Genomic DNA, 27,209 nt, shown 5'->3' with positions numbered 1-27,209 from the left:
ACTATAGGTCACTCACTGTATGGCCTTAAACAATGATCAAAGCCCATACTGCATAGTCAGCTCTAAAAGACCCTGAAATGACAAATGTCAAACAATTCAAAAGAGAAAACTAACGGCCTAAATATAGAAATTTTAGAAATTTACCTGTGCTGTCACTTTTCAGGCGGAAACCCAGTTGAAATAGAACAAAAGAATAGAAGCTCTTTGTAAGAGAAGTAGATAAATGCTTACTGTATAAAACAATACAATATAAAAACACTCCTATGTGGCTGCAATAACCTCAATCAAGAGGAAAATCTATTGGTGTTTAAACAAGTGCAACAATTTTAGTAGATTCAAAGCGATTTGGTATATAGCCTCTTTCGTGCATGGTTTTGATCTTAATTGGGTGAGACAGTCTTTACATACAAAGTCCTGGAAACATACACCGCCGCCGGTACATATATATAGGAAAGATCTGACCAAAAAAAAATCAACTTTTTTATTTGCAGTTATTTCCCTTTGAACTTGACCTCTATTTTGTCATCAGTAACAACATACTAAAATTTTAAAAGCTTTGGATGAACGGTTCATGAGTAAATGCACGGACAACATTTGGTTGCCGACCGCCTGCCGTTCATCCCCAAATCAATAACCGACATTTTTGTCACAAAAATCCGGTTAAAAATCAGGCATATTTCTTTTGGCTCAATCATTTTTGAAATGCAAATAGTGAAATATTAATTCGATTTTAGCAGTCAGTATGGTTCAATTTTGTCAAAATAAGCTAAAAAACATTTATTATGAATTATTCACTTGCAAGTGAATAATTCCACCTCATTGAATCCATATGCATGTGAACTTGTGTATGTGTAAAGTTATTTAAAGGAAAATAATGTCAACATTGAAAGTAAAAACAAAGGTAAATCATTTGATTGACTGGTTTCGATCCACAAAAAAATATTCTTATACAGGTAATAACAATGATAAACATTTATTTTTCTTCTATAATATGAATTTAAATAGACATAGAAAAATCCAACAGCATCAGTTTGCTTAATCTATCATATCTATGTTTACACCGCTTATATGGTCATCAGATGACTAAAGAGGTCAAAACGATAGTTAATCAGAAAATACACACGAAATACGTATGATCATAATACTTATTTGGACCCCTTTTGGGTCCCTTGTTCCTAAACTGTTAAAATTGTTTTGTATTCTCTGTTAAACTCTTTCCAAGTTGTGTGTTCTAAGTTTACTTCTCTAAGCCACAAGTTCATTCACAGACTAGTAATTTCATACACTTTGTCAATTTTGTTTTCAAGCTTTATTGAATATTTAATGTGTGCAATTATTATAAAGCTACTAGATTTTGATTTGTATCCTTCTTTCGAAAGTATCACATAAAAAAAACAGATGCTCCGCAGGGCGCAGCTTTATACAACCGCAAAGGTCAAAACCCTGAACAGATGGGGCAAATGGAACCCACCCCCACTGAAAAATTTTCTGTCTATTTTCCGATTTTAAAACGACCTTGAGAGGTGAACATTGACCAGACTGTGATCCTTTGTCATTCAAGTCTTACCCTATAGTTACTGCAGTCCATTCATGCCAACTTGGAGTATATGGGACTTAAGTGTCTTGCTGGCGAATTTTTATTGTCAAGTGAGGTCTGCCTAAATGTCTGTTTTTACAGATTTTTGACAGAACGGTGACCTAGATTTTACAGACTAGTTTCCTATTGGCCATGTTATACCTCTTTGTGTTCCTATACCACCTATGCATGCATTTAGGATAATAGTTTATACCTACAATGACTACCAGTTCTGAAGTGGCCAGCAAATTTTCCGATTTTGAACTCTTAAACAGCTTTCAAAGTGCCATATTTTTATAAACAGACGTCTGAGAAGAGTTTATGGACCATGAACTGTTTGGTTGAAGTCTCTGCTATCAGGACAGTCCAGGTGGGGCAGTTCAAAAAAGGTATGGAGGGCCATACGGGCCATCAAAGAATGGTTGTCGCCATCACGCCTACAGGCGGGATTGGGGGTTAAAGGGATAATTTCTGAAAATGAGAAAAATGTTATCCCCCATCCCTCCACATCTTTTTTCACCTCCCCCAATCCCTTATTCCAAAAATAATCTCAATTCAAATGAGTAGGTCCGGTAAGGACCGATTTTGACCTCAAATTTCATGTTCATCTAACGAAAGATATTGACCACTTTTTAAAGACTTAAGTGTCTACTTCATTTGATTCAATTTATTTTATGTGAAAGAATTTAACTAATTTTGTCATTAAAAACGATCTGATTCAAGTTCAAATATGAAAAATCTACCAAACATGCAGAAAAATGTCACTTTTCAGATGGTTTTTGTCAAAAATGAAAGTGGCAGCATCTGTGTTCATCCTTAACCTTTATATATGTTATGTATTATCATCAACTACAACTTACATTTCAATATTTAGGATGAACACGAATGCAGCCCCATTCGATTTACACAGAAACCGTCTAAAATTTATCTAAAATGCTAGAATTGTGAAGATTTCAGTAATTTAGCATGACTTAATGGCGCTAGTACCCGATATATGTGCATTGAATTGTCAAAAACAGCCCATATTTATGTAGCAGAAGCATTCTACTATACAAAATAACTAAAAGTTTACATTTTAACAATTTTGTAAAACTGCTATATTTTGGGGCCAAAAAGGGGTCTTACTGGACCTACTCCTTTCTTATTAAGTTGGAAACAATAAATACTCATTTAAATACATCATAAAGTTTTAAAATATAAAATAACTTACAGTCATGGTTGAAACTAATATCAATTAACAGTTAAACTTCTAAAAATAAATTTACAATTACACATCGCAAGACAATTATCACTTCCTTTAACATAATTTTCAAGCAGTGTATGGGAGGTAATCAAACATATATAAAACAGTATTCTTTAAATTTTAATTGGAATTGGATTACATGTACCTCCCTTACACTGCTTTTAAATTGTCTAAATTGTCCTTTGATAAAGAAAATACCTTCCCCCCCTTTTTGCCCCTAATTGATTAATGATTTGATCCATTACCCCCTATAACCATCCCTTTGTAGTATGGAAACTTGTGGTATAATTTCAGAGAGATTTATACACTTAAACACAAGTTATTGACTGAAAACTACAAAAATGCTTATTTGGGCCTCTTTTTTGGCCCCTCACTTATTGAAACACCCCTTGAAGCAAGAACCTCAAAACTCAATTTCAGCCTTTACTTTGTAGTCAGAAACCTTGTAGTATAATTTTAGAGAGATCCATACACTTAAACACAAGTTATTGTCTGTAAACTTGAAAAATGCTTCTTTTTGGCCCTTTTTTGGCCCCTTATTCCTAAATGTTCAGGTAAAAAATCCCAAACTGACACCAAGCCTTCCTTCATGGAACCTTGTGGTACAATTTCAGAGGGATCCATACAGTTGTTGTCCTGAAACTTCAAAAATGCTTGTTTTTGGCCCCTTTTTGGCCCTTAATTTCTAGACTGTTTGCCCATTAACCCTTAAAATTAATTCCAACCTTCTACTTAATGGTATGAACATTGTTGTACAATTTCAGAGTAATTGAAATATTTAAACACAACTTCTTGTCCTGAAACTAGATAAATGTATTTTGGGCCCCATTGGGCCCCTAATTCCTAAACTGATGGGACCATAACCCCCAAAATCAATCCCAACCTTCCTTTTATTGTTATAAACATTGTGTTCAAATTTTATTGATTTCTATTTACTTATACTTAAGTTATTATCCGGAAACTATCCGTCTTCGGACGACGCTGACGACAACGATGTGACACAATATTCGTGCTTGATAAAGGTCTGAATTTAGATTGTAATTTAATATTTGACACAAACATAATAGGTTTCTAACACGGAATAACTGTAGTCAAAGAAGTTAGAATTGGTTATATGATTTAAATCTATATTCATTTTTTTTCTTTTGTGCAATACACTATGCTGTTGCATACTGACCTCCCCCTCCCCCCAAATATTTATTCTATTCCCTCCTCCGTTTTATTAGTTCCTTCAGAGATTTTTGAATGAAAAAAATCCCATAAAAAAGACAGAGTAAATTTTGCCAAACACAACTAGAATAGGCAAGCAGGTGGTATTGCTAACCTGAGACCCTTGGGAACATAAAGACCAAGTTTTATTGGGTTTTTTTTACATTTCGCATATTTATATTTTTGTTTGTAAGATTGTTATCAACAAGATTGCCACAAAGTAGCCAATGTCCACTACCTGTGTAAATATTGAATAAAATTGTGTGAACAGTATAGAGTTGCACAACAGGATCATAGATAATACTACAGTATTAAAATGTATTTTAAGTTTTTGTATTTTCACCAGTTATTCAAAAGGCAGAACATGGTGACAATGTCGTGCAACAGTTGAAAAAATTGTCTTAGTCCCATCTGTCCATTAAAGTGGCTGAACCATCATGGCTGTAGTTGACGCAATCCTACCAAACAAAAAGAGCATATGAAAAAAAAATTATGCTTTTAAGTATGCAACTTCTCTGTCAAACAGCCATTAAACACTGATGTGTTTCAGACAAATGGACAAACAAAGTACTCAGTAGAAAACAGAATACTCCTCTTTAATTTAAGGTTGGGCATAAAAATTAAACTTTGTGAATGTTAATTTCTTATTCAAAGGAATACCTATTGGGTCAGGTGCATCTGTTATTATGACATCAAACTCATTTTTGTGATCTTTCATGTACTGTATCCCATCTCCAATAAATAATTCCATTCTGGGGTTATCAAAACTTTGTGCTATATGTGGTAAATATTTCTTACTAACCTCTACTACTTTCTGAAAGAAAAAAAAATGTTAATGAAAGAACCTTTGTTAGAAATACTATCTAATATTATCATAACACAAATAAGGTTATTGATGTCCAAGAAGAAGTGATTGATATAACAGAAACATTAATCCAGACCACTAAGACAGAAAAACCTGAAAAGCAACTTTGGGGAGCAAAGAAAGTTTGCTGTGAGCACCCATGTAAACCCATTTGTTTTTATGAGAAATACATTCAAATCAACCTTCAATGAACAAGACCTCCTATCCTACAAATAAAGGTGACATCTTAATTATTATTCCCCAACTGGCAATGACAAAGGGGATTTCAGTTTTGCACAGTTAGTTCATCCGTCCATCTGTTTGTCTTGTCTGTCTGCTCTGTCTGTCCATCACTTGACCAGCAAATCAGTTTTCCACACTCTTTGCTTCATGCTAGAAGATATTGATTCAATGTTTGGTATACAGTTTTATTATGACCAGGTACAGGTCTGGTGATTTTATGCAGAGTTTGGTCCTCTGACATTTTCAGTTAAAAAATCATTTTCAGTTTTCCAAATTTTTTTATTGTCATTCTTAAAGACATTGATTTCATTTTCATTATGTACTGTAATTGTACTTTTTTTAAAGGGTACTTATTTTCCCGAATTGCGTATATCAAACAAGTTCGCAGGTATTTGTTTTTCACGATTTTTTCTCGAAATAAAAAAAAATGTTTTATTGTTATAACTATTGCCTCGTGTGTAAATCTGAACCGTATTTTAAGTAAAATCATAAATAGCTGTCAGGTATCCTGTATTACACGCTGGGCGGTTAGTGCATGCATTTCAGAATGTAAAAGATGACAGTTTGAAAAGTTGGGTGAAGACCAGTATTGCAGGAGTCGCACTCGGTAAATGACAAACTGTAGTTACTTTGGTTATTTGTAAATAATCTTCGTGTGTATTTATTTGTGTTTGTTTTATTTTCATAAAATCTACCGTATTTGGGCATGTATAGTCTGCACTTTTTTCCTTAAACATGTAGTTTGTACAAGGGGTGCGGACTATACACAACTAAAGGTGGTTATCGAAATTTATAAAAAAAAAAAAAATTTAAATTTCGTTTTTTTTGCATTAATAATGTATATTCAGATATTGGAGACCTTTATTATATTTATTTCATTTAATTCTTATTCTTTTATTCTTTTTTTAAATTTTCACTTCAAAATTAATTATTTAAAGTAAAGGTGTGACATCCTGCATAGGTAATCAAGAGGGGTAATTAAGGATTCAGTATGGGTTTGTAGCAATTAAATAATGATGTCAAGTTTTGACAGGTGTTAAATATTATAATCACAGGCAAAAAAACAACAAAAAGTTACATGATCAATGAAAAGATTATATAAGATTAAATAGTTTTAAAATTTTGATTACTGCTAATTAATTTAGATAAATGTTTGATCTCTTTTTTCTTTTGTTCCATAATATTCAAATTATTTCCATTATATTATATTATCAGCTTGGACATACTTAGACAAATGTTGATTTTAAAAGGAATCTTTTGATTAATAACTACATTTATAAAATTATTAAGCTCAAACAATTCATTATTTTTCATGAAACAAATAAAACAAAATAATTTTTTTTATTAAATACATGAAGAATATGTCCCTTTCAATGGATTTTTACAGTGAACTAGACTGTTATAAAAAAAATATTTAAAAATTAAAGCATTTTTATTTTTTTACAAATTTTTTTCTCTGGATTTTTATGGGATGAAAAGGGGGTGCGGACTATACATAAATGCGTACTATACACGGTCGAATACAGTAATTATAAAATTTTACTATTTTGTTTGTTATCATATGATTACAGTAAAGCTTTCAAAAACATTGTCTGTTATTATTCACACATGTTTGTAAATCAATCGATAACAACAATAGAAAGTCATATGGTTCAAGGTAATCTCGAGTCATTATTGTTTCTTTGATTTTTTATTGTTTTTTTCTTGTCACCTGTTGATATTAATCTAGTTTGTTTAATAACAGGGTTGTAAGGTTATTGATGTATGCATAGATGAACAGTAAATTTTCAGTTAAAAAGTTGGATTTAGATTCGTGTGTATTTATTTTCGCAATAATAAACCAACCATGAAATTCGTGAAAATAAATACACCTCAAAAATAAATACAATTACAGTAGTTTAAACTTGACAATAGATAAATTTACCCCTTTTTGCTCTGGTATAATGCATTTTAATCTGAAGGGGACTCTGTATTTCCATGCAATACTCTTAAAATTATTGTTTCAAATAGTATTTAGTAGTGTTGTCTAAATCTTGCAGTTTTGGCTAACCGGTTCTTTGGATAATCGTTCGGCCGATTAACCGGTTAATGGGTAGTTCAAGTTGATGTTTGAAGACCTTATTTATAGTACCCTACACATGTAAGCTTATATAGAACGATGAATTGAAGTTTGTTTTGTTGGCATTATAAGGTAACCTGGCGAAGTTTGACTTTTAATAATCCAAAACACTGTATCTACTATGCCGTTCGTAATAACTTCATATTGATAATAAAAATCTTTTTGATCTCGTCGAATAGAAAAATATCTGAAACCGATGATTCTTTTTTTTTCTCTTGATGTCTTCAAAAATAATGACAAAGCCTTGCACGATGGAGGTTGCACATTCTGATGTAGGTCTACGATATATTAGATAAAAAAAAAAATCAGCAAATTAAAAAAAATTTGATGAGCATATTTTGGGATACTATTTAATAAATGATAATCTTAATAATGAACTCCGCTAGTGTAACCAGGACCAAATAATCAGGTCCAGGACTCATGTTTGCGTCTAAAGATATGTCAAAAAGACATAAAATTAGAATATTGCAAACAATAAATTAATTGTGTATAAAGTGATTGCCTTAGAGAAGCTCTAGAGAAGCCTTAAGTTTATGTCAGTTAAGACACTCACAGCATTATTTAATGTTTTTATCTTTTAAATCAGGCAAATGAGTTAAGAAGTTGGACAAGCTCAATTTCCTGCAACTTTCCCAAATGGACAAGTTAAAGAAATGATAAATATAAAGGCCTGACTGCTGTTTAAACAACTAAAGTGGATGACAACAGACAGCAGAATTTTATACCATAAATCTGTTTTGATGCATTGCATTCCATGTATATTTAACTGAAAAATTTAAAGAAATTTCATAAATAAATTAATATTATTTGAGAAATATGTCTTGCAAACAATTGAAGGTTCCAAAAAGTTAAAATAGAACTTTTTTTTATATTCAGGATCTAATTTATGGAATAAATATGATCTCAATTACAAGCTCATTTAGATGTAATATTTTATATGCACAATATTTTTTAACACACTTACTTAAACCTTTAATATAGTTGAGGTATTTTGAATGATGCCAATACTATTTGAATTAAACACTTTTACTGGTTTTGCAAAATTTATATTTCATAAAGATTTCTCATTTGATTATTCATATGTGTGTGCTTGTTTGATTATTTTGTAATTCTTTGTTTGTTATATACTTCAATGTATTTCATGGGAGCCTCAGGGAAGATTAGTTTGAAGATATGCAAGTATTAAAAGTTCAGTAAAATACTAAATACATTAATGCTACCCTAACTTTACTGGTAATTACTTGCCTCATCAATCTCACATAAAACCACCTTCTGTACAGACGGATACTTTAGAACTTCTCTCACTACTCCTCCATCCCCTCCACCAACAATAAGTACCTGTCCAGAAAATAATACAATTATACCAACCATTCATTCAAAAAAACAGTAAACCTTTCAATTAATTGAAAACATAAAGTTAAATGTGGAAATTTTTGGAAGGAGTTAAACTGCCAGACAAAAAATGAAAAAAAGACATTCACAAGGAAGATCGGAAGAAAGTTTATGAAATTGACAAAAGGAAAAGTAAATGTAAACCAGATGCTCCACAGGGCGCAGCTTTGTACGACCGCAGTGGTCGAACCCTGAACAGTTGGGGCAAATTTGGTCACAATATTCAAGCTTGTTACTGTCTGAATTTGGATTGTGATCAAATTTTTGACATAATATAGGTTTTTGTCACAAAATAAATATGGTCAAAGATCTAACAAATCTATTGCACAATACTGTGCAATTGAAGATTTCTTCTTGAATTTTGAAAACAAAGTGTAAGGGAGGTAATCAAGTTATCAAACATATGGGCTATTTCAAAAAAAATGATGCCTTTCCTTTAAACCTTTGTCAGTATCTTGTATGATACTATATCTGTAATGTTTTTAGGTCAGATAATGTATTATGATTAGTTGGTCCTAACTACCAAAGATAATAGCAGTATGTGCTCTGTTTAAAAAATATTGTCCAAAATTGTACCTCAAAATGTCAGGAGTGTAACGCTTTTAGTGTGACATTTAGAAGAAAGCATGTGCATTCATTGATGATATAGAATAAATAAGGGCAGATACAATACCAAACAATATCTTTCATCCAACTATTATATCTTGACTATGATTTCTTGTTTAATTCTTCCATATAATTACATTTTTATGAGCCTCATAAGGTAAGTCAAATAAGGTTGTGTTAAAAAAAAAATGTTAGTAAAAGTCAATATGCTGCCAGAAAATGTCTTTGTAGGTGAAATAACATGTTTCTGTACATCTTGTACGGTTTATTCTTTTAGGTAAGTATCATAGCTTGGCACAGGTGCATCCAGTTGACCCTGAAGTTCTACTACTGGAATATTATGGTTACAATAAGAGGACTACCCAGGTCTGTCAGGAGTGTAACAACTGGGTTAAGATGTATTTTTTTTAGAAACAATGTTGTTATAGTTGTTGTTTTTTCTTGAATTTCAGTGAACATTACCTGTTACAGTTTATCAGTAACAAACATGCCATTATTATGGCCTTCATTGCTTTTGTATGCTCAATACTTCAATGTCAGGAGTGTAACACAAAAAAATGCCTTATTTCAATCTTATTAGCAAAGGTAAGTTATTGGAAGAAAAACAAGCTGACAATTATTATAAAATGACATTACTACACCTCAGATTAACACAGAATACAAGTCTACATCATTACTTTTGAAATTTTTGAACTAAAATTGCAATTGAACTAGCTTGTTTAAATGTGTTACAGTCCTGACATACATGTATTGAGCATAAACAAGCAATAAAGGCCATAATAATGGCATGTTTGTTACTGAAAATATGCAACAGATGGTGTTCACACTCAAATTCCAGAAAGGAAAACCAATAATAACAACATTGTTTCTATAAAAAATAACATGAATGTTACACTTAAACATTTTAAAGCGTTACACTCCTGACATTTTTGGGTACATTTTTGGACAATTTTTAATATACAGAGCACATACTGCTACCATCTTTGGTAGAACGAACAAACTTATCATAATACATTATCTGACATAAAAACAGCATATATATAGTATCAAACAAGAGACTGAACAAGGTTTAAAGGAAAGCCATCTTTTTTTTTAAATAGACAATTAGCAAAATTTGTAAATATGTAAGAAGTATATAATTTTTTTTAACCTGTTCTTAATTTGCACTAAAATAATATGTGAAATATAAAGACTCTACATGATTTCAGGTCAGTTTCAGGTTAAAATATGGTAGCAATAAATTATGGTCAGGAGTGTAACATTTGTTACACTCCTGACAAGTTTCTGATGTAGCTTATCTATAACAAAATTCAACATGATTCTTTATTAAAATAATTGTAACATCTTTACAATGTTATGAGAAAGCTGATCTGTCTTGTAAAAGTGATTTTTCTGCACACTATTCACCAAAGATTCTTAAAAATTAAAGTGTAATTCTCATTAAACATGTTAAAAGTTTGCTCTTTGCTCAGAAATTAAAAAAACATGTAATCAAATATCTAATAAATTTATTTATTTGTGAGATTGTAAATTTAAAATAGATATCATTACTGATTTTCTAAACATTCCATTAAAAAACAGTCTTACAGTTACTGAAAAAATATGTCAGGAGTGTAACAAAAGGATAAAAAACACATGTTTGTATTTTTTAAATGAAGAAAACTTAGAATTGACTGAAGCAATTGTTGTGAAATTTTCAGAGGATGTAATTAGATCATATATGTTTGCTTCCTTATACTTTTTATATAAAATTAAAGCTTTTGCAAAGAGATATAAAAACTTTTGAAATAAGATATTAAAGAATACACTAAAAATTGGTGAAATTTACATAATTAAAAAAAAAAACTGTTTATAAGTAAAAAAAAATTGCAGGAAAATCATTTAGTACCTTTATTGCAACAAACAAAAAAATTACATTGATATTTATATTCTTATTTATGTTTGTCAGTTGATATTATTGTTATGTTGTTTCCTTTGAAAAGTGGATGAATTCTTATGAGTAAAATGTTGTTAAAATTTTTGTTTTTATTATTTTGCATTAACCCTTGGTAGTTTTGTAAACTTGAATGTCTCTGGATTAAAGAAAAATGATAGAAAAAAGATTAGCAATGACTTAATTTTTTACCATGTTTGTCACACTTTAGCATCATTTTTTTTGAAATAGCCCATATATAATACAGTATTCTTTAAATTTCAATTGCATTACCTCCCTTAAATTGCTTTTAAATTGTCTAAATTGTCCTTAAACCATAAAAAACGTTTGTTTTTCCCCCTTTGCTTAATGATTTGAGCCATAACCCCCAATGACCATCTCCTTGTAGTATGGAAACTCTTGGTATAATTTCAGAGAGATTTGATTTTTAATATTGGTATTGTCATATGATAAAGTCATGCTGATTATAAGCATGATAAGATGCAGAGTTTTCTCTACTTTCAAAATCTTTCTGTTTGAACCCGTCCAGGGATGATTCCAGGTGTTTTCAAATGGGTCCCTTGAATATCAAATTGGGAAATTTTATCCCAATTGGGAATTTTTTATGCATACAATCTAAGACGAAATAAGATCTTTTTCCTGTAAAAACGGAAAATGAATATTAAGTTAATTTCACCTGTACACTGATGGAAGAAATTATTGGATTCAGACCAGGGAAGTTGTAATACATGAATATGATTGCATATGATGCACTATGATCTTAACTTTGGTAAACGAGGCCTATTACAAAAACATATATACCACAAGTACCAGCTAACATAAACCTATGGCAAGCCGTTAAGCTATTTATTCGAATTTCAAATTATCTCATAATATATAAGATATCTTATGTAATATATAAGATATCTCATATAACATATAAGATTTATTTAAAATATCTTAAAGTATATGAAATATCTTATAAATATGTTTTGTACAAGATATCTTATAAAATTTATTGGATATCATATTAAGAAAATTATATGAAATATCTTATAATTTATGTATGATATCTCTAATACTATTTCTTCTAATATATAAGATATCATAAATAATATTTTTTATAAGATATCTTATATAAAATAGATATCTTATATAATATAGAAGATATCCAATATCGATTTTAAAATATATATCTTACATATACTTTATATAAGATATCTTACAAATATACTTTATATAAGATATCTTATATAGTTTATAAGATATCTTATATAATTTATAAGATATCTGATAAAGAAAATTATATGAGATATCTTATAAACTATAAGATTTCTCATTAAGTATTTAAGGTATCTTGTGAACTATGTAAGATATCTTATAAACTTTTACTTTATAAGATATCTTTCAAACTATATCAAATATCTAATGAACTATTATATAAGATATCTTATAAAGTTTATGAGATATTTTGAAGTTATATTAAATAGCAAAACGGCTTGCCATATTAACCTGTGAAAAAAAATCATCCATTGGGTATTTTTTCAACAGATCATCTTTATAAACTTACCTTGATTTAAATGTATTTCAAATAGAACTCGCCAATTGTCGAATTCAGAAAAGCAATTACAAAAGTATATATATATATATACTTAATTGATAAGATATTTAAAGCAATTGAACCAGTGAACTTTAAAATTATTTGGATCATTTTCATATCTTTTGAAACAGTTCCATAATGATGACATCGTATTTTAGGGGGGGGGGTCTCATTTCATGAATGGTCTATCATCAACTTATTTTCAAAAACGCTCAAACTTTTGTCTTTTGCGGAAAAAAGTGCAAAATATAAAATAATTTCTTTTACAAAACAAGTTTTAATCAAATTACATAACCGGCTCTGCTGAGCGATCTGCTTACCATTAAAATTCATTCATCAATATGTTATATCAAAATTTGAAAACTTGAATTTGCTCTTTGCCGAGGTCTGTTTTGACACCCATTTTGACAAAAAGCATATTTTTGATCAACCTGCTGAGCGATCTACTTTTACGAGACCAAAAACTCCGATAACATTTTAACTGCAATTGAATCCAGCCGCCAAAATTGTTTACCTCAGGTTGACATAATTAAATCGTTTGTTAATAAAATGCGATCATAGTCAGCATTCTTATCCGGATTTTACTACGCTTTAACGACAAACTCAGGGGTTCACGCAATTATACTTGCTGTAATCAGTAACGGAAACTTTTCCGGAAATACCGACTTCTGTTTTATTTTCCTGAATTGGGAATTTATATTTCAAACATTTTTTTGGGGGGCCGCTGGCCGATTTAAGGGCCGTTAAGCGGCCCTAAACTATATAGTGGAATCATCCCTGCTGTCGACCTGGAACTTATCAATTATTGGTAATTTTATTTATTTGGAAAACAATAGGGCCTGGAATGGAGTAAATTTTAGTCAACAGCATTGTCCTATAGTTATAAATAAGGTTGAATTCTTTGATTCACCGTTTTTTACGTCATGCCGGCTAACAAATTGAAACTGTACCTATGCCTTATTTTAAGTCTAAATTTTTAGTATTCCTATTGTCATATTAAAATACTACAATAGGAAACAATGTGACAATGATGAATTTGGTATAGTGTTAACCATGTGAGTATGGCCCGTGTATATATAGAAAATCCCAAATACACCATTTGGTGGTGCGTCTGACAGATGCGGAACATACAGATAAGGTATAGGTAACATGTGACACATAATGACATGACTAAAAGAAATTGCATCGGATAGTTCCAGACTATTAATTTGTCTAATTGCTTATTGTTTGAAACAGTAATCGATGTAAAAGAGTAAAATTTTTAGTATACCCTAACAAGTATATATATCCCCATATATGAGTTTGACTTGAAGCTTTCTTCGGTATACGTTTATTAGGTGAACAAAAGAACGGTCTTTAGATTTAGTAGTATAGAAGTATGACTTATATAGTTTGATAGTGATTGTTTTATAGCATGAAAAAAGTTACTAATAGCAAACAAATGTTCTTTTTTGCAGTGATTGTTCTAATGAATAAAGATTAAAATATATTTAAAAATTATGAAATTAAAGAATGTTTTAATAATAAAAGAACAGGAATATTAGATTCAACATGTTGATTAAAGACAAAGAAAATTTGTAAGTACAAGGGTACTATAAACATATTACATTCTGATGCAAAGTTTAAGATAATTTTTAAAACTTTAAAAGACAATTTCTACAGCACACTGTTACATTTACAACACAATTTATGTTGATAAAAAACCTCCCGTGAGTCCTCCTGATCTGAGTCCTAATCTCATGACATAAAATTCCCAATCTCATGATCTGAGTTTCACAGTTTCACAGTCATGTAGGCCATCTTTGTTGGCAGGTTGAATCATTGGACACATGTCTCCTATTTCCAAGAGTTTATATTATATAACACGTTACCTTTCGTGGATTTGGATGACAGCTCAATGGCAGATGTGCGATCATTTCTTGGTATGCAAACTCATCTCTCTCTGTTATCTGTATCACACCATCTAGTACCAGCACATTTCCAAAACTTTTACTGTGATATAGATAAATGTGTAATCATTTTGTATTGCATGTCAATGTTTCATAGTTCATATCATATAATTGTCTATTTGTATTGTGTATTTATCTTATGCTGTAGTCTAAACATTGCCCAATAGTATTCTATATTTGTTCATTTGTATTATACCTTTTTCAGATTGTATTTGTTTATTCAATTTGTATATTTTCTTTTTGCATTCTGTAGTTGTTCATTATAACATTTCCATCAATATTCTTAGGACTTATGATGGTATTCTTATGTATGATGTAGCTCAATTATGGTGGTTTTTGCTTGAGTGTTATAGTGTTACCTGCTAAAATGTGATGGTATTCTCATGTATGATGTTATAGCTAAAATATGGTGCTTTTTGCTCAACATGCTCATTTTTTGTAGGCCATTAGTTTTTTCTTTTGAATTGTTTTTCATTTGTCATTTCAGGGTCTTTTATAGCTGACTATGCTGTAAGGGCTTTGCTCATTGTTGAAGGCCATACAGTGACCTATAGTTGTTAATTTCTGTGTCATTTGGTCTCTTGTGGCAAGTATAACACCTCTTCTTTCTGGTGGTCTAGCATATGTTTGGTTTGCTTCATCTTTAAATGTTGTCATGTTTAACCTTATCGTCTGTAACAGCTATCACATATATATGACATAAGGGGAAAAGTACAAGTATATAACTAAATAACACCTTAAGAGGTCAATTGACAATTTCATCAAATGTTGTTTATTTGCAGATCTTACTATGCTGAAATTTATTGCTGTTTACAGTTCATTTCGATCTATAATAATATTCAAGATAATAACAAATAAATTGCTTCGCCAGGCACAGCTGGATAGGACTGCAGAGGAACTGTTGAGGCAAAATGGACACAATATTGGCAATAGATACAGGTCTAAATTTGAATAGTAATTTAAAGATATTGGACACAGAATAACTTTAATCAAAGAACTTAAAATGATTTGAATTTATATTCAATTTTCTGCTTTGGTGCAATACATTGTGTCTATGCGAATCTCCCCCCCCCAGCTTTGTACGACTGCAGAGGTCGAACCCTGAACAGTTGGGGCAAGTATGGATACAACATTTATGCTTGATACAGCTCTGAATTTGGATTGTGATTAAATAGTTGACACAACATAGGTTTCTGACACAGAATGAATGTGGTCTAAGAACTTAAACTTAAAAACTTAAAAATTTTAAAATGGACATTTACCTTTTTATGGTCCAATATCCAAAATCTAAATACATGGTTAGATTTAGCATATCAAAGAACCCCAAGAATTCAATCTTTTGATGAAATCAAACAAAGTTTAATTTTGGACCCTAATTCCTAAACTGTTGGGACCAAAAAATCAATCCCAACCTTCCTTTTGTGCTCATAACCCTTGTGTTAAAGTTTCATAGATTTCTATTTACTTATATGAAAGTTATTGTGCAAAAACCAAGAAAAATGCTTATTTGGGACCTTTTTTTGGCCCCTAATTCCTAAACTGTTGGGACCAAAACTCCCAAAATCAGTCCCAACTTTCCTTTTGTGGTCATAAACCTTATGTTAAAATTTCATAGATTTCTGTTTACTTATACTAAAGTTATTGTGTGAAAACCAAGAAAAATGCTTATTTGGGCCCTTTTTGGCCCCTAATTCCTAAACTGTTGGGACCAAAACTCCCAAAATAAATCCCAGCCTTCTTTTTATGGTCATAAATAATCCTCTGTTTAAATTTCATAGATTTCTATTTACTTATACTAAAGTTCATGAAGTTATAGTGCAAAAACCAAATGTCTTCGGACAACAACGACGCCGCCAACGTCATACCAATATACGAACAAAAATTTTTCAATTTTTGCGGTCGTATAACATCAAATTTGAAAAATAGTGTAAAAGGAGGATTTAAATCCAACATTGTACAATTTTGTTTTTGGATGACCTCTCGGCCCTTACACTGCTTTTAAATTGACTATTAACCAGGAAACCCTTGTTATTCCCACTTGTTCGCCCCTAATTCCTAATTGGTTTAAGACGTAACCACCCAAAGCCAATCCTAACCATCCCTTTGTGGTATGGAAACTTGTGGTATAGTTTCAGAGAGATCCATACACCATTTCACAAGTTATTGTCTGAAAACTAGAAAAATGCTTATTTGGGCCCTTTTATGGCTTCTTATTCCTAAACTGAATATTTATGTCTGGATTGATCTCAACCTTATTAACATAATTATACCATGTCAGATTTGCTCTAAATGCTTTAGTTTCAGATATAATCAAAAAACTGCATTTTAACACTATTTTATTTTAGGCCATGTTGGCCATATTCATGATGTTGGCAAGTAGGGTAATCATGTTATCAGAAACTTTTTAAAACAAAATACCCTGATGATGATTGTGGCAAAGTTTGGTTTCAGAGGAGACATTTTTTGTAAAATTTAACAGACTGTCTGAGACGACAGACGTCAAGTGATGTGAAAAGTTCACTGAGCCCATTGGGCCAGGTGAGCTAAAAAAAGACTTGTATAGTGAGATGAGATATATAACACAGTCACAAAGTAAACATTAAATTACAGAAATGCATTCTAAATTATGTCAATAGGTCAAATAAACATGATACATGTAGTACGATCTGAGAGTACAAATGTACTCGAGGTTACAGAAAGAAACAAAAATAAGTAACAATAAAAAATCATGCATTAGAGTATAAAATCAATTAAAAGCTATCCAAGGTATTTAGTGCTTTAACATTATGGACAGTCAAAGAAGACATGACCTGTGCAAGACCAAAATAAAGTATGGACAGGCAGAAGATTAGTAAGGATTTAACCTTAAACAAATATGTACAATATGTTACATGTATATATATATAGATATTTAGCAATCTCTAAATAGAAAATTAAAGTGGATGTGTATTTATACATACATATCATGGATATACCAAAAACAAATTAGAAAAGAATACAAATTTATTTATGTTTTAATTTGTTGATGAAAAATCTGATGTTAGTGCCAAATGGCCAATGTACATGATGTAAACTATATTTAAAGATCTTATTACAACATTAATAAGATAACCTTTACTAAAAGGTTTGTTTTTACTGAAAGGTTTGTTAAAAGGTTCAATAAGTTTACAAGAATTTCCGTAGTTTTAGTACAATATTGTTGTCTAATTTAGGATGTGAAATACGGCTTTAATAAGTTGTCTACAGGTACATCTAAATTTACTTATCTTGCTTATCAAATCTTTGTACATGTATCTATATACATGATATATGAAAGAATTTAGTACATGTCTTAAATAAGTTATGGTAATAAAATCCCTGACTTAAGAATCAACCAGTGATGCATTGATTACATTTGTTAAAATCTATGACAACACTACATACACGGGCTTAAAGGATGAGTTGGAATATATACAAGATATTTACGTGCAAAACAGAGTTCGCGAAAAGTGTCAGTCCTCAGGGTTTTACCACCAACATTTTGCATAGGACTGACACAATTTTAGTATTTTTCAATAGAATTAATAGTGAGGACCAGTAGATTTTCTTCAAGGACCACCAGGGAAAAAAGATTTCACGAACTCTGCAAAATGGCTGTCATAGTCCTACAAAACCTAAATAATGACATTTTCCAGGTATAAAATTGATTTGTGATCCCTGTGAATTGATAACCCATTTTGAGTATGGTCCAAATACTAATATTAGCTGGCACAGTGTTATACTCTCCTTTTATGTTTGATGTAGATATTTGGTCACTTAATCTTATTATTTAATATCAAATTTAGGTCACATTTATAACGATAAAAGATATATAAAAAAAAGCATTTTAGGGTGTTCGGTGGTGTTCGGTGGTGTTTGGCGGTGTGCGGTGGTGAAAAGACCTACCGCCAGGTCTAGGACGAACATGTGATCCCGACTTGAGTTTTATTATTAATAATGAAATGACAGGCTGTTATAATAAACCTTTTGAAGACAAATATTTCTTGATATTTAGATCTTTCTTTGTACAAAATTTCTTCTATTTCCAAACTAGCACTATAGCCAGCCCACTGGTCATTTTCTTCTCGAAACCATTTACCATCGATAACTGCCATCTCGTTTTTTAGCTCTATCCAGTTAAAATGAATTACCTCCCCTGACAACGGTCTCGTTAAATGGGAACAAGAAGCGACATGAAGCGACAAGTTGACTTTATTGTCGCTAGAAAATCATTCAAATTTTTGTTTTATTTTTCTCTGCTTCTTTAATTAGGGGGGAGGGTCTGAACACAGAAGCATGCTAAATAACAAACGCTGCGCGGAAATAAAAATCAAGAAAAACGAAGCACGTGAAATAAAATCGTAAATATTAATGAAAATATTAGATCTAAAAGTTATTATATTTACGACATTTACCGCCTTTGCCGTTTTATCCGTGGCCATGGGGCCAATTTAACCAACCAAGTAACCAAAATGGTTTTTATTTTTTTTCTGTACAAACTTTTTTTTTCGCCTAAAAACCAATCTATTTTTTTCACTACAAGTCGAAAACAATTTTTTTCTTTCAATTTTAGCATTACATATAGTGGCAGCTGGGGGTGAAACAAACAATTTTTTTTTCTCAGAATCAAAAACAAATTATTTTTTTCTCCAAAAACTGGAAACAAACTTTTTTTTCCAAAAAAAACCCATAGCCCCCCCCCCCCCCCCCCCCCCCGAAAATCAAATGGTTGCTGCCTTATTTGCCTGATAAGTCAAGATATGACAAAAGACCAATGTTTTTGGTTTTTTTTTGTTGTTGTTGTTTTTATTTGTTCTTTTCAAATATATATATATATAAAAGTATGAATATTCATAGTATAAATAAGAAAGAGGAAAAAAAACACCATTGTTTCCATTCTATACTGTTTATAAAAGGAAAAGATTTGTTTTCCCCATTTTTATGTTATATGATAAATAAATCATAAAAAGAAAGAAACTTCTAATATTAACCATATATAGTAAACATACAAAAAATGGATCATTTAATTCATTGTAATTTTGAAATTATCAATTCCTTGACAAAGGATCATCCAAAATCAACTCCAATTTTGTCCTTTTAAGTTGGGCAGCAACCATTTGATTTTCTGGGGGGGGGGGGGGGGGGGGCTATGTTTTTTTTTGGAGAAAAAAAAGTTTGTTTCCAGTTTTTGGAGAAAAAATAATTTGTTTTTGATTCTGAGAAAAAAAATTTGTTTGTTTCACCCTCAGCTGCCACTATATGTAATGCTAAAATTGAAAGAAAAAAATTGTTTTCGACTTGTTGCAAAAAAAATAGATTGTTTTTCGCCACAGGCGAAAAAAAATAATTTGTCCAGAAAAAAAAAACATAGCCCCCCCCCAGAAAATCAAATGGTTGCTGCCTTATCCTTTAAATCATTTTACTAAAATAATGCCAAAACTTAGTTCTACTGAATATAACCTTAACATTGGCATGTGGAATATTCAAGGTTTAAATTCAGAAAAAATTTCTGATTATGCATTTGTAAATTTTGTATCAAAAATGCATATTATTAGTCTTGTTGAAACTTGGAGTGACAGTGGTAAACCTGTTGATAATATTCCTGGATTTGATTTTATATGTAATAGTACCAGGAAAAAACATAAAAGAGCCAGACGTGGTTCTGGTGGTATTTCTCTGTATGTCAGAAGTTCTATATATAAAGGTATAATATCCAAACTAACTTGTACTCATAATAATGCTGTATGGGTTAAACTAGATAAACATTTTTTTAATCTTAAGAATGATATTTTTATGGCTACAGTATATTTTTCACCAGAATATTCTTCTGGTTGTACAGAAGATATAAATGAAGTTTATTCAAAGTTGCTAAGAAATATTGAGCACTATAGTCAACTCAGAGATATTGTAATTCAAGGTGATTTTAATGCATATACCAATACTATTCCAGATTTTGTTATCTCTGATGAAGCAAAATTCCCAAAATCAAAAGACAATGATTATTCAATTGACTCACATAATTTAAGAAATAATCTTGATTCAAAATCTGCAAATAAGAGTGGAAAGTTATTAATTGATTTATGTAAATAATCCGGACTCAGAATACTGAACGGAAGAACTATTGGAGACCCTTTGGGCAAATGTACATGTATAACATATAATGGTTCCAGTCTTGTAGACTATACACTTGTATCTTCTAATTTATTACAATGCATAGGAAACTTTAAACTTAGTGATTTTACTCCAATATCGGATCACTGTCCTATCAGTTGCTCTTTACTTACTTGCTTTCAAAAATGTAAAACTATAGAGACAACATTAGATCCTCTCCCTGGTAAATTTATTTGGGATAACAAAGCAATTGATTGTCATACTACAAACATTCAAAACTCACATGTAAAACAAAGACTAGATGAATTTGTAAATGATAAACAGATTGATTCTAATTCACCTGTTGAAAAATTCAATGCTATTTTGTGTGATACAGCACTTTTATCCACTAAATTTGTTCAAAAGAAAATCATGAATAGGCCTATTAAGAAAAATAAAAAAAACCATGGTTCTCAGAGTCTTGTCATGACCTCCATACTACAGTTAAAAAGTACTGTTTACTTGTAAATAAGTTTCCAGACAATGGATCCTATAGAAAATCATTTTACTCATTCAAATCTAAATGAAGAAGAAGGTGTAAACAAGAAGAAAGAAGTTACAAGAGTCAAATCTGTGACCAAATTTCACTAAATATGAAAAAAGACCCAAAGACATTTTGGAATTTACTTAACAAATTAAGTTCTCTTTCAGAAATAAAAGAGGAAAACCATTTTGATCAAGAATTATTAATACATGTTATAAACTACTTTAAAAAAATGAGCAGTACTTCTAATATCCAAAACAATAAATTCCATGACATAATTATTGAAAAATTAACAGCCTTAAAAAAAGACACTAAGGGAGCTACCATTTGATTTTTATGGGGGGGGGGGGGGGCTAGGATGAAATTTGAAATCAATAGGCAGGACAGGAGTTTTGAGTAAACAAAAAAGGCAGGATGAGACACTTTGCAAAAAAAAAAGGCAAGATGACAATATGACAATTTAGGTAAAAAAAAGTCAGGATAAACTAATTGTGGCATCTTATGCTACATATATATATAAAGTAGAATCCAAGTAATACTAATATTTATTATACAACTCAAACGATCGAACTACAGTTACAGAATGATTATAATCCTAATAAAAGCCTTATTAAACTATGTGCAGATAATGAACCCGTGTGTGGTCGAAATGATAGATACATAGAAACTGTCACGGTATCAATTATCAGCGGATAAGATAAGATAAGATAATTTTATTAACCAATCATGGTGCCCAAAATTTGAGCTATACAATCAAATGAATTACAAAATAAAGCACAGACGTTACGCACGTTATTGCGTCAATACTGTGTATTCAACAAGTCCACACTAACATTTGTGATGATTTTGTATCTAAGGTTAAATTGTTTACATTGGTTACAGTTCGGTAGAAGCATTATTTTATGCATTGTATATATACCTTAATAAAACATAGTAAAGAATTGGATGTTTCGCGGGTAAACTTTGGGTCAGGTCAAATGTGAAGGGGTGTTCCAAAGGAAACTCAGATACGAGTAACGAGACACTTTGGTAGAACACCCCTCCTTTAATAATGGTACGGCTCCCATCGGGGTATATATAAGCAGGAGAGAATCCTAGCTCGGGGTCGATTGTCATAAAGTCTTCAGAGACATAAGACCACGGTACGGTGATATTCGAGATCGCTCGCTCGTATATATTTAAATATTATTACTATTATATAAAGAGTAATAAAGAACAGGTCGGTGCCTGTTATAAATACGGATTTGTATATTTACAAGCGGAACCGTATTGTACCGTATAGGACAAGTGTGAGTCTGTGTGACCACCTTGTAAAGTACATAATTGTACAAGAGGAACAAAGACAAGTGTGTAAACTTGTAGGGTACATCATTGTACCAGGAGGACAAGTTTGTTCCTGACCCAAGGACAAATTTGTAAGAGTACAAATTTGTACCAGTTGTATATAGATACTTTAAGTAGAATAGTTTATATATAGTTTATTAAAGATTGCAAAGAGCAGTTGTACATATTTTGGTTCATTGACGTATATATTTGAATAAAGATTATTTGTTATATGTTTTGTAAATAGAGCAATTTTGGATCCAGTATCAAACTGGTAACGTACTCATTCTAAATTGAAATACTGTGAAAGTACTTTAATTCGTGGGTATCAATTTTCGTGGTTTGAGAAATATTTACATGTTCGTGGGTTTTTAAATTCGTGGATTTTAGTTTTCTAAAAAAAAAATTTGGAAAATTGAAGCTTTAGAAACGAAGGTTACAAATTGTCTTGATTGAGGAAAATTGCAAAGTAAACATTGACCCGGTAAAATGGTAAATCGTAGTGACAACACTAATTAACCCTATAGATAAAGTGATCAACAGATCTAAGACCATCAAAGGTGTTATTTAGGCCATAAACATGTCACCTAAAGAAAACAGTACACAAAAACAAATGCTATAAACGTATCTTAATGTTAAATAATTCTTATCAAAATTAAGCTCAGCATAAAATTATTATTTCCAATATGTACGAGAATTTTGAGGATATAAAATGAACACGGAAATCTGACTTTCATCGATCAAAAATATTTTTATGAGAATTAAAAGATCAAAAGTTGTACAGTTAATGTTCTGAAAGATTAAATGGGTATACTCCTTCATGGAGTTGTAGTTCATAGCGCGTTTGCCCTATGACTACTATATAGCATTTTCAGATTTGGCGTTATTCAATATATTCTCTAGATCATATCAGTAGTCAAACCTACATGGGATCTTTCCATGTCTTGATTTGGACAATGTTTGTTTTATTTCTTTGGACACTTAAATTCGTGGATAACGTCATCCACGAAAACCACGAAAATTGGTACCCCACGAATAAAAGTACTTTCACAGTAGACACGTTTACCCTGTGTACACGTTACATAATTTGGTGGCTAGCGCTGGGATCCAAATTGTTCATTTTTAAATCCATAGTGAAAGATTATATCCAAATTTGATCATCTTATAAACTTATATCCAAACTGTCTTGTGAAAATTTACTGTTCACTTTTGCACAGATCAAATTAAAATTGTCCTGTTTACGTTTTAAATTTCCCACGGTTAAGTTACGATTATTATTTACATTAGGGATTAACGATCGATAGTGGTACAGGCAAGTTTTTGATTGACATTTATTACACTGTACATTTATGACATTGTGTTGACATTATTATATTGTGTATGCATGGTTAAACCGCAAATTAAAGTACAAACATGTCTTTTGATGATACAATCGACGAGTACACAAAACAAATTTATGATATGGAAGAAGGAACAACTTATAGAAACAGTTTTGTTTCGTCAACACCAAAAGATCAGGGTGTTCGTCCAAAATATAATATTGTATCAAGAAGTGATTCGGGTTTGGGACCAAGAGGGTCATCATTGTCAAGAAAGGAAGATAATGAAAAGGTTGATTTACCAACATTCAACAACCCGAATACGTACAAAACTGTAAAATTTTCCCAAATTGATTTGAGGGAAGAGGATACTTTGCCTTTACCCATATACAATAGTGACATTAGGGAAAAAGACAAAACTGACAAATCAAAGTACCGACATACTGGTAACACAGATAATTCTGGTGTAAAAATCAAACCATGTCAATATGATGGTAGCACATCATGGACGGACTATTTGTCCCATTTTGAAATGTGTGCACTTGTAAATAATTGGTCGGAAAACCAAAAAGGGTTATATTTGGCGGTATCGTTAATTCGACAAGCACAATCTGTACTTGGAGATTTACCAAGTGAGAAAAGACAAAACTTTTCCGATTTAGTCAGCGCACTTGAAGAGCGATTCGCACCTTCTAGTCAAACTGAGTTATATAGAGTTCAATTTAAAGAGAGACGTCAGAGAGCCAGCGAATCACTTCCCGAATTGGGTCAGTCAATTCGAAGATTGTCCAACTTGGCATATCCTACTGCCCCATTGGACGTACGTGAAACTCTCGGAAAAGAGCAGTTTATTGACGCGCTCGTTGATTCGGAAATGCGACTCAGATTAAAACAATCGCGACCGAAAGGTTTAAATGATGCCGTAAGACTTGCTGTTGAACTAGAGGCGTACAATAAAGCCGAAAATAAAGTAAGAGAGGGACGAGGTTATTTACGGCAGACTATGAATGATGACGAGTTCGATAGGGAAGAAAAGATTACAAAAAGTGACTCGCCAACGAAAGACATTGCATCATGGATGCAAACAATGGAGAAAAGTCTAAGTACTCTTACGACTGAAATGGCAAAATTAAAAACTAGTGGTACAAATGTGGGGTCTTCTTATGCTAAAACTAGATATACCCAAAGTAAGAGGACAAATAAGGGTTGTTACAATTGTGGCAAATTTGGTCATTTAGCAAGGGACTGTCGCCTACCCCGAAGAAATCAGAACAATTATAATGGAAATAAGGGGGATGGGTCGGTCAAAACATTAATAAAAACTAGGAAACAAAATAACCGTAAGACAAATGAAGGTGCGGTTACAACAGCATCTGAAGATGCTGGTATGTATGTCAAACTAAATATAGGAGACATTGAAGCCAAGTTTGTGGTTGATACAGGAGCAACTTTGACATTGGTATCTTCCAAGTTATACGATATGTTGACTCCATTAGATAAATCATATCTAAGTGAAGTTAAGACAACTGTTAGGTCAGTGTGTGGCAATAAGCTAGGGCTTCGTGGAAAAGGCAGGTTCAATCTGCATTTCGGCCCAAATATGTTGCAATCTGAAGCTGTTGTGACTGATCTACAAGTTGACGGTATACTTGGTTTAGACTTCATGAAACGACATAATTGTTTAATTGATGTTAAGAATGGACACTTTTGTATTGGAGATTTTAAGGTAGATTTGTGTTTTCAGGGATCAATAGGCTGTTTCCGAGTGGTTGCTTCAGAAGCGGTTGTCATACCGCCAAGGTCAGAAATTGTCATTAATGGCACGGTTTGCTTAGCAGAAGGTCAGAAATTACCTGCTGACAATGCTTTGTTAGAAGCAAATAAGCATGCAGGGAAAGACTACATTTTAACTGCTAGAACGTTGGTAAGGTCAAGCGAAAACGTCCCTGTTAGATTAATGAACACAGAACTAGATCCTAAGTCAATTTATCCTGGTACAACTATAGCCCAAATGTCTGGTGTTGAACAAGTACTAGATGGTAATATTAGTTCAAATGAACAGAAACATGACGGACTTAGACCAGATTTACAAGATCTGTTAGACAGGACATCAGATGAATTGACTTCGAAAGATAAACAAAAAGTAGAATCTTTGTTGATAGAAAATCAGAACTTGTTTGCTTCTTCTGATGTTGACTTGGGAAGGACCAATCTTGTAAAACATGAAATCAATACGGGAAACGCAAGGCCGTTTAAAGAACCGCCTCGTCGTACACCATATCATTTGAACAAGGTAGTAAATGACAACCTTGACAAAATGTTACAAAAAGAGATTATTAAAGATATACCTGCACACAAGTTGGCTTGGGAGCTTAAAGAGAAGTTAGAACACTCCCACAGTTTTGTCAGAGGTAAAATAAAAGGGCAAATGCGAAGACAGAAACACTATCACGACCTCAAATTGTCATACCAAAATTTCAGAAAAGATGATGAGGTATACGTCTATTTCCCAGTAAAGAAACCTGGGATGTCTTCAAAATTGACTAGTTTCTGGAAAGGTCCTTTTAAAATTCTCGACAGATATGGTGACCTTACATATAAAGTTGACTGTGGATACAGAGGGAAACCACAAGTCATACATGCCGACAGATTTAAGAAAAAGAACAAACAGACATTAAGGACAGAATCAGATAATAACACTTTTGTTCCATTCGACACTGAAAATGATACAGCTGGAAACGACCCTATAGAGACTCCTTATTCACAGGACATTGCTGTTCATGAGTCAACGTTGCCCGAGGAAGAAATGCAAGAAAGTAGTTATGAAGGGCGTCGTACAAGGCGAAAACCAGCTTGGATGGCAGATTACATTGTCAAATAGATTTTGTACATTTATTTGAATTCATATGTGTATATAGTACTTTCATGTTTTATCCGTTTTAAAAGTTAGTTTTGGACATTTTGAGGCGTGGGTTATGTGATGATTTTGTATCTAAGGTTAAATTGTTTACATTGGTTACAGTTCGGTAGACGCATTATTTTATGCATTGTATATATACCTTAATAAAACATAGTAAAGAATTGGATGTTTCGCGGGTAAACTTTGGGTCAGGTCAAATGTGAAGGGGTGTTCCAAAGGAAACTCAGATACGAGTAACGAGACACTTTGGTAGAACACCCCTCCTTTAATAATGGTACGGCTCCCATCGGGGTATATATAAG

The 27,209-nt window shown here is 31.8% G+C and overlaps 2 protein-coding genes across 3 annotated transcripts in view; one reads left to right on the top strand and one right to left on the bottom strand.

Annotated features, from left to right (window-relative positions):
• LOC139529101 (spermidine synthase-like) overlaps window positions 1–18,869 on the bottom strand; it is a 65,270-nt gene extending 46,401 nt beyond the window's left edge. The window contains exons 1-4 of one of the 2 annotated variants that reach the window (XM_071325374.1): window positions 18,696–18,869; window positions 14,616–14,736; window positions 8,480–8,572; window positions 4,689–4,842 (exon numbers count right to left, since the gene is read on the bottom strand). In XM_071325374.1, the coding sequence (XP_071181475.1) occupies window positions 4,689–4,842; window positions 8,480–8,572; window positions 14,616–14,736; window positions 18,696–18,826 (499 nt within the window). In that variant the 5' untranslated portion in view covers window positions 18,827–18,869. The remainder of the gene's footprint in view (window positions 1–4,688; window positions 4,843–8,479; window positions 8,573–14,615; window positions 14,737–18,695) is intronic. The other variant, XM_071325375.1, reaches the window with a different exon arrangement.
• A 5,212-nt stretch (window positions 18,870–24,081) lies between these two features.
• LOC139526388 (uncharacterized) lies at window positions 24,082–26,868 on the top strand. The gene has a single exon (XM_071321529.1). It carries the CDS (start codon window positions 24,082–24,084, stop codon window positions 26,866–26,868), a length of 2,787 nt encoding a protein of 928 aa, XP_071177630.1.
• Window positions 26,869–27,209: the final 341 nt, after the last annotated feature.

Source organism: Mytilus edulis, chromosome 6 (assembly GCF_963676685.1).
Source record: "Mytilus edulis chromosome 6, xbMytEdul2.2, whole genome shotgun sequence".
Taxonomy (NCBI): domain Eukaryota; kingdom Metazoa; phylum Mollusca; class Bivalvia; order Mytilida; family Mytilidae; genus Mytilus; species Mytilus edulis.
The sequence above is the reverse complement of the archived record's forward strand: the minus strand, read 5'-3'. Positions and strand labels throughout refer to the sequence as shown.

Coding starts and splice junctions, on each gene's coding strand:
- LOC139526388 (XM_071321529.1), top strand. CDS start 24,082: ATGTCTTTTGATGATACAATCGACGAGTACACAAAACAAATTTATGAT.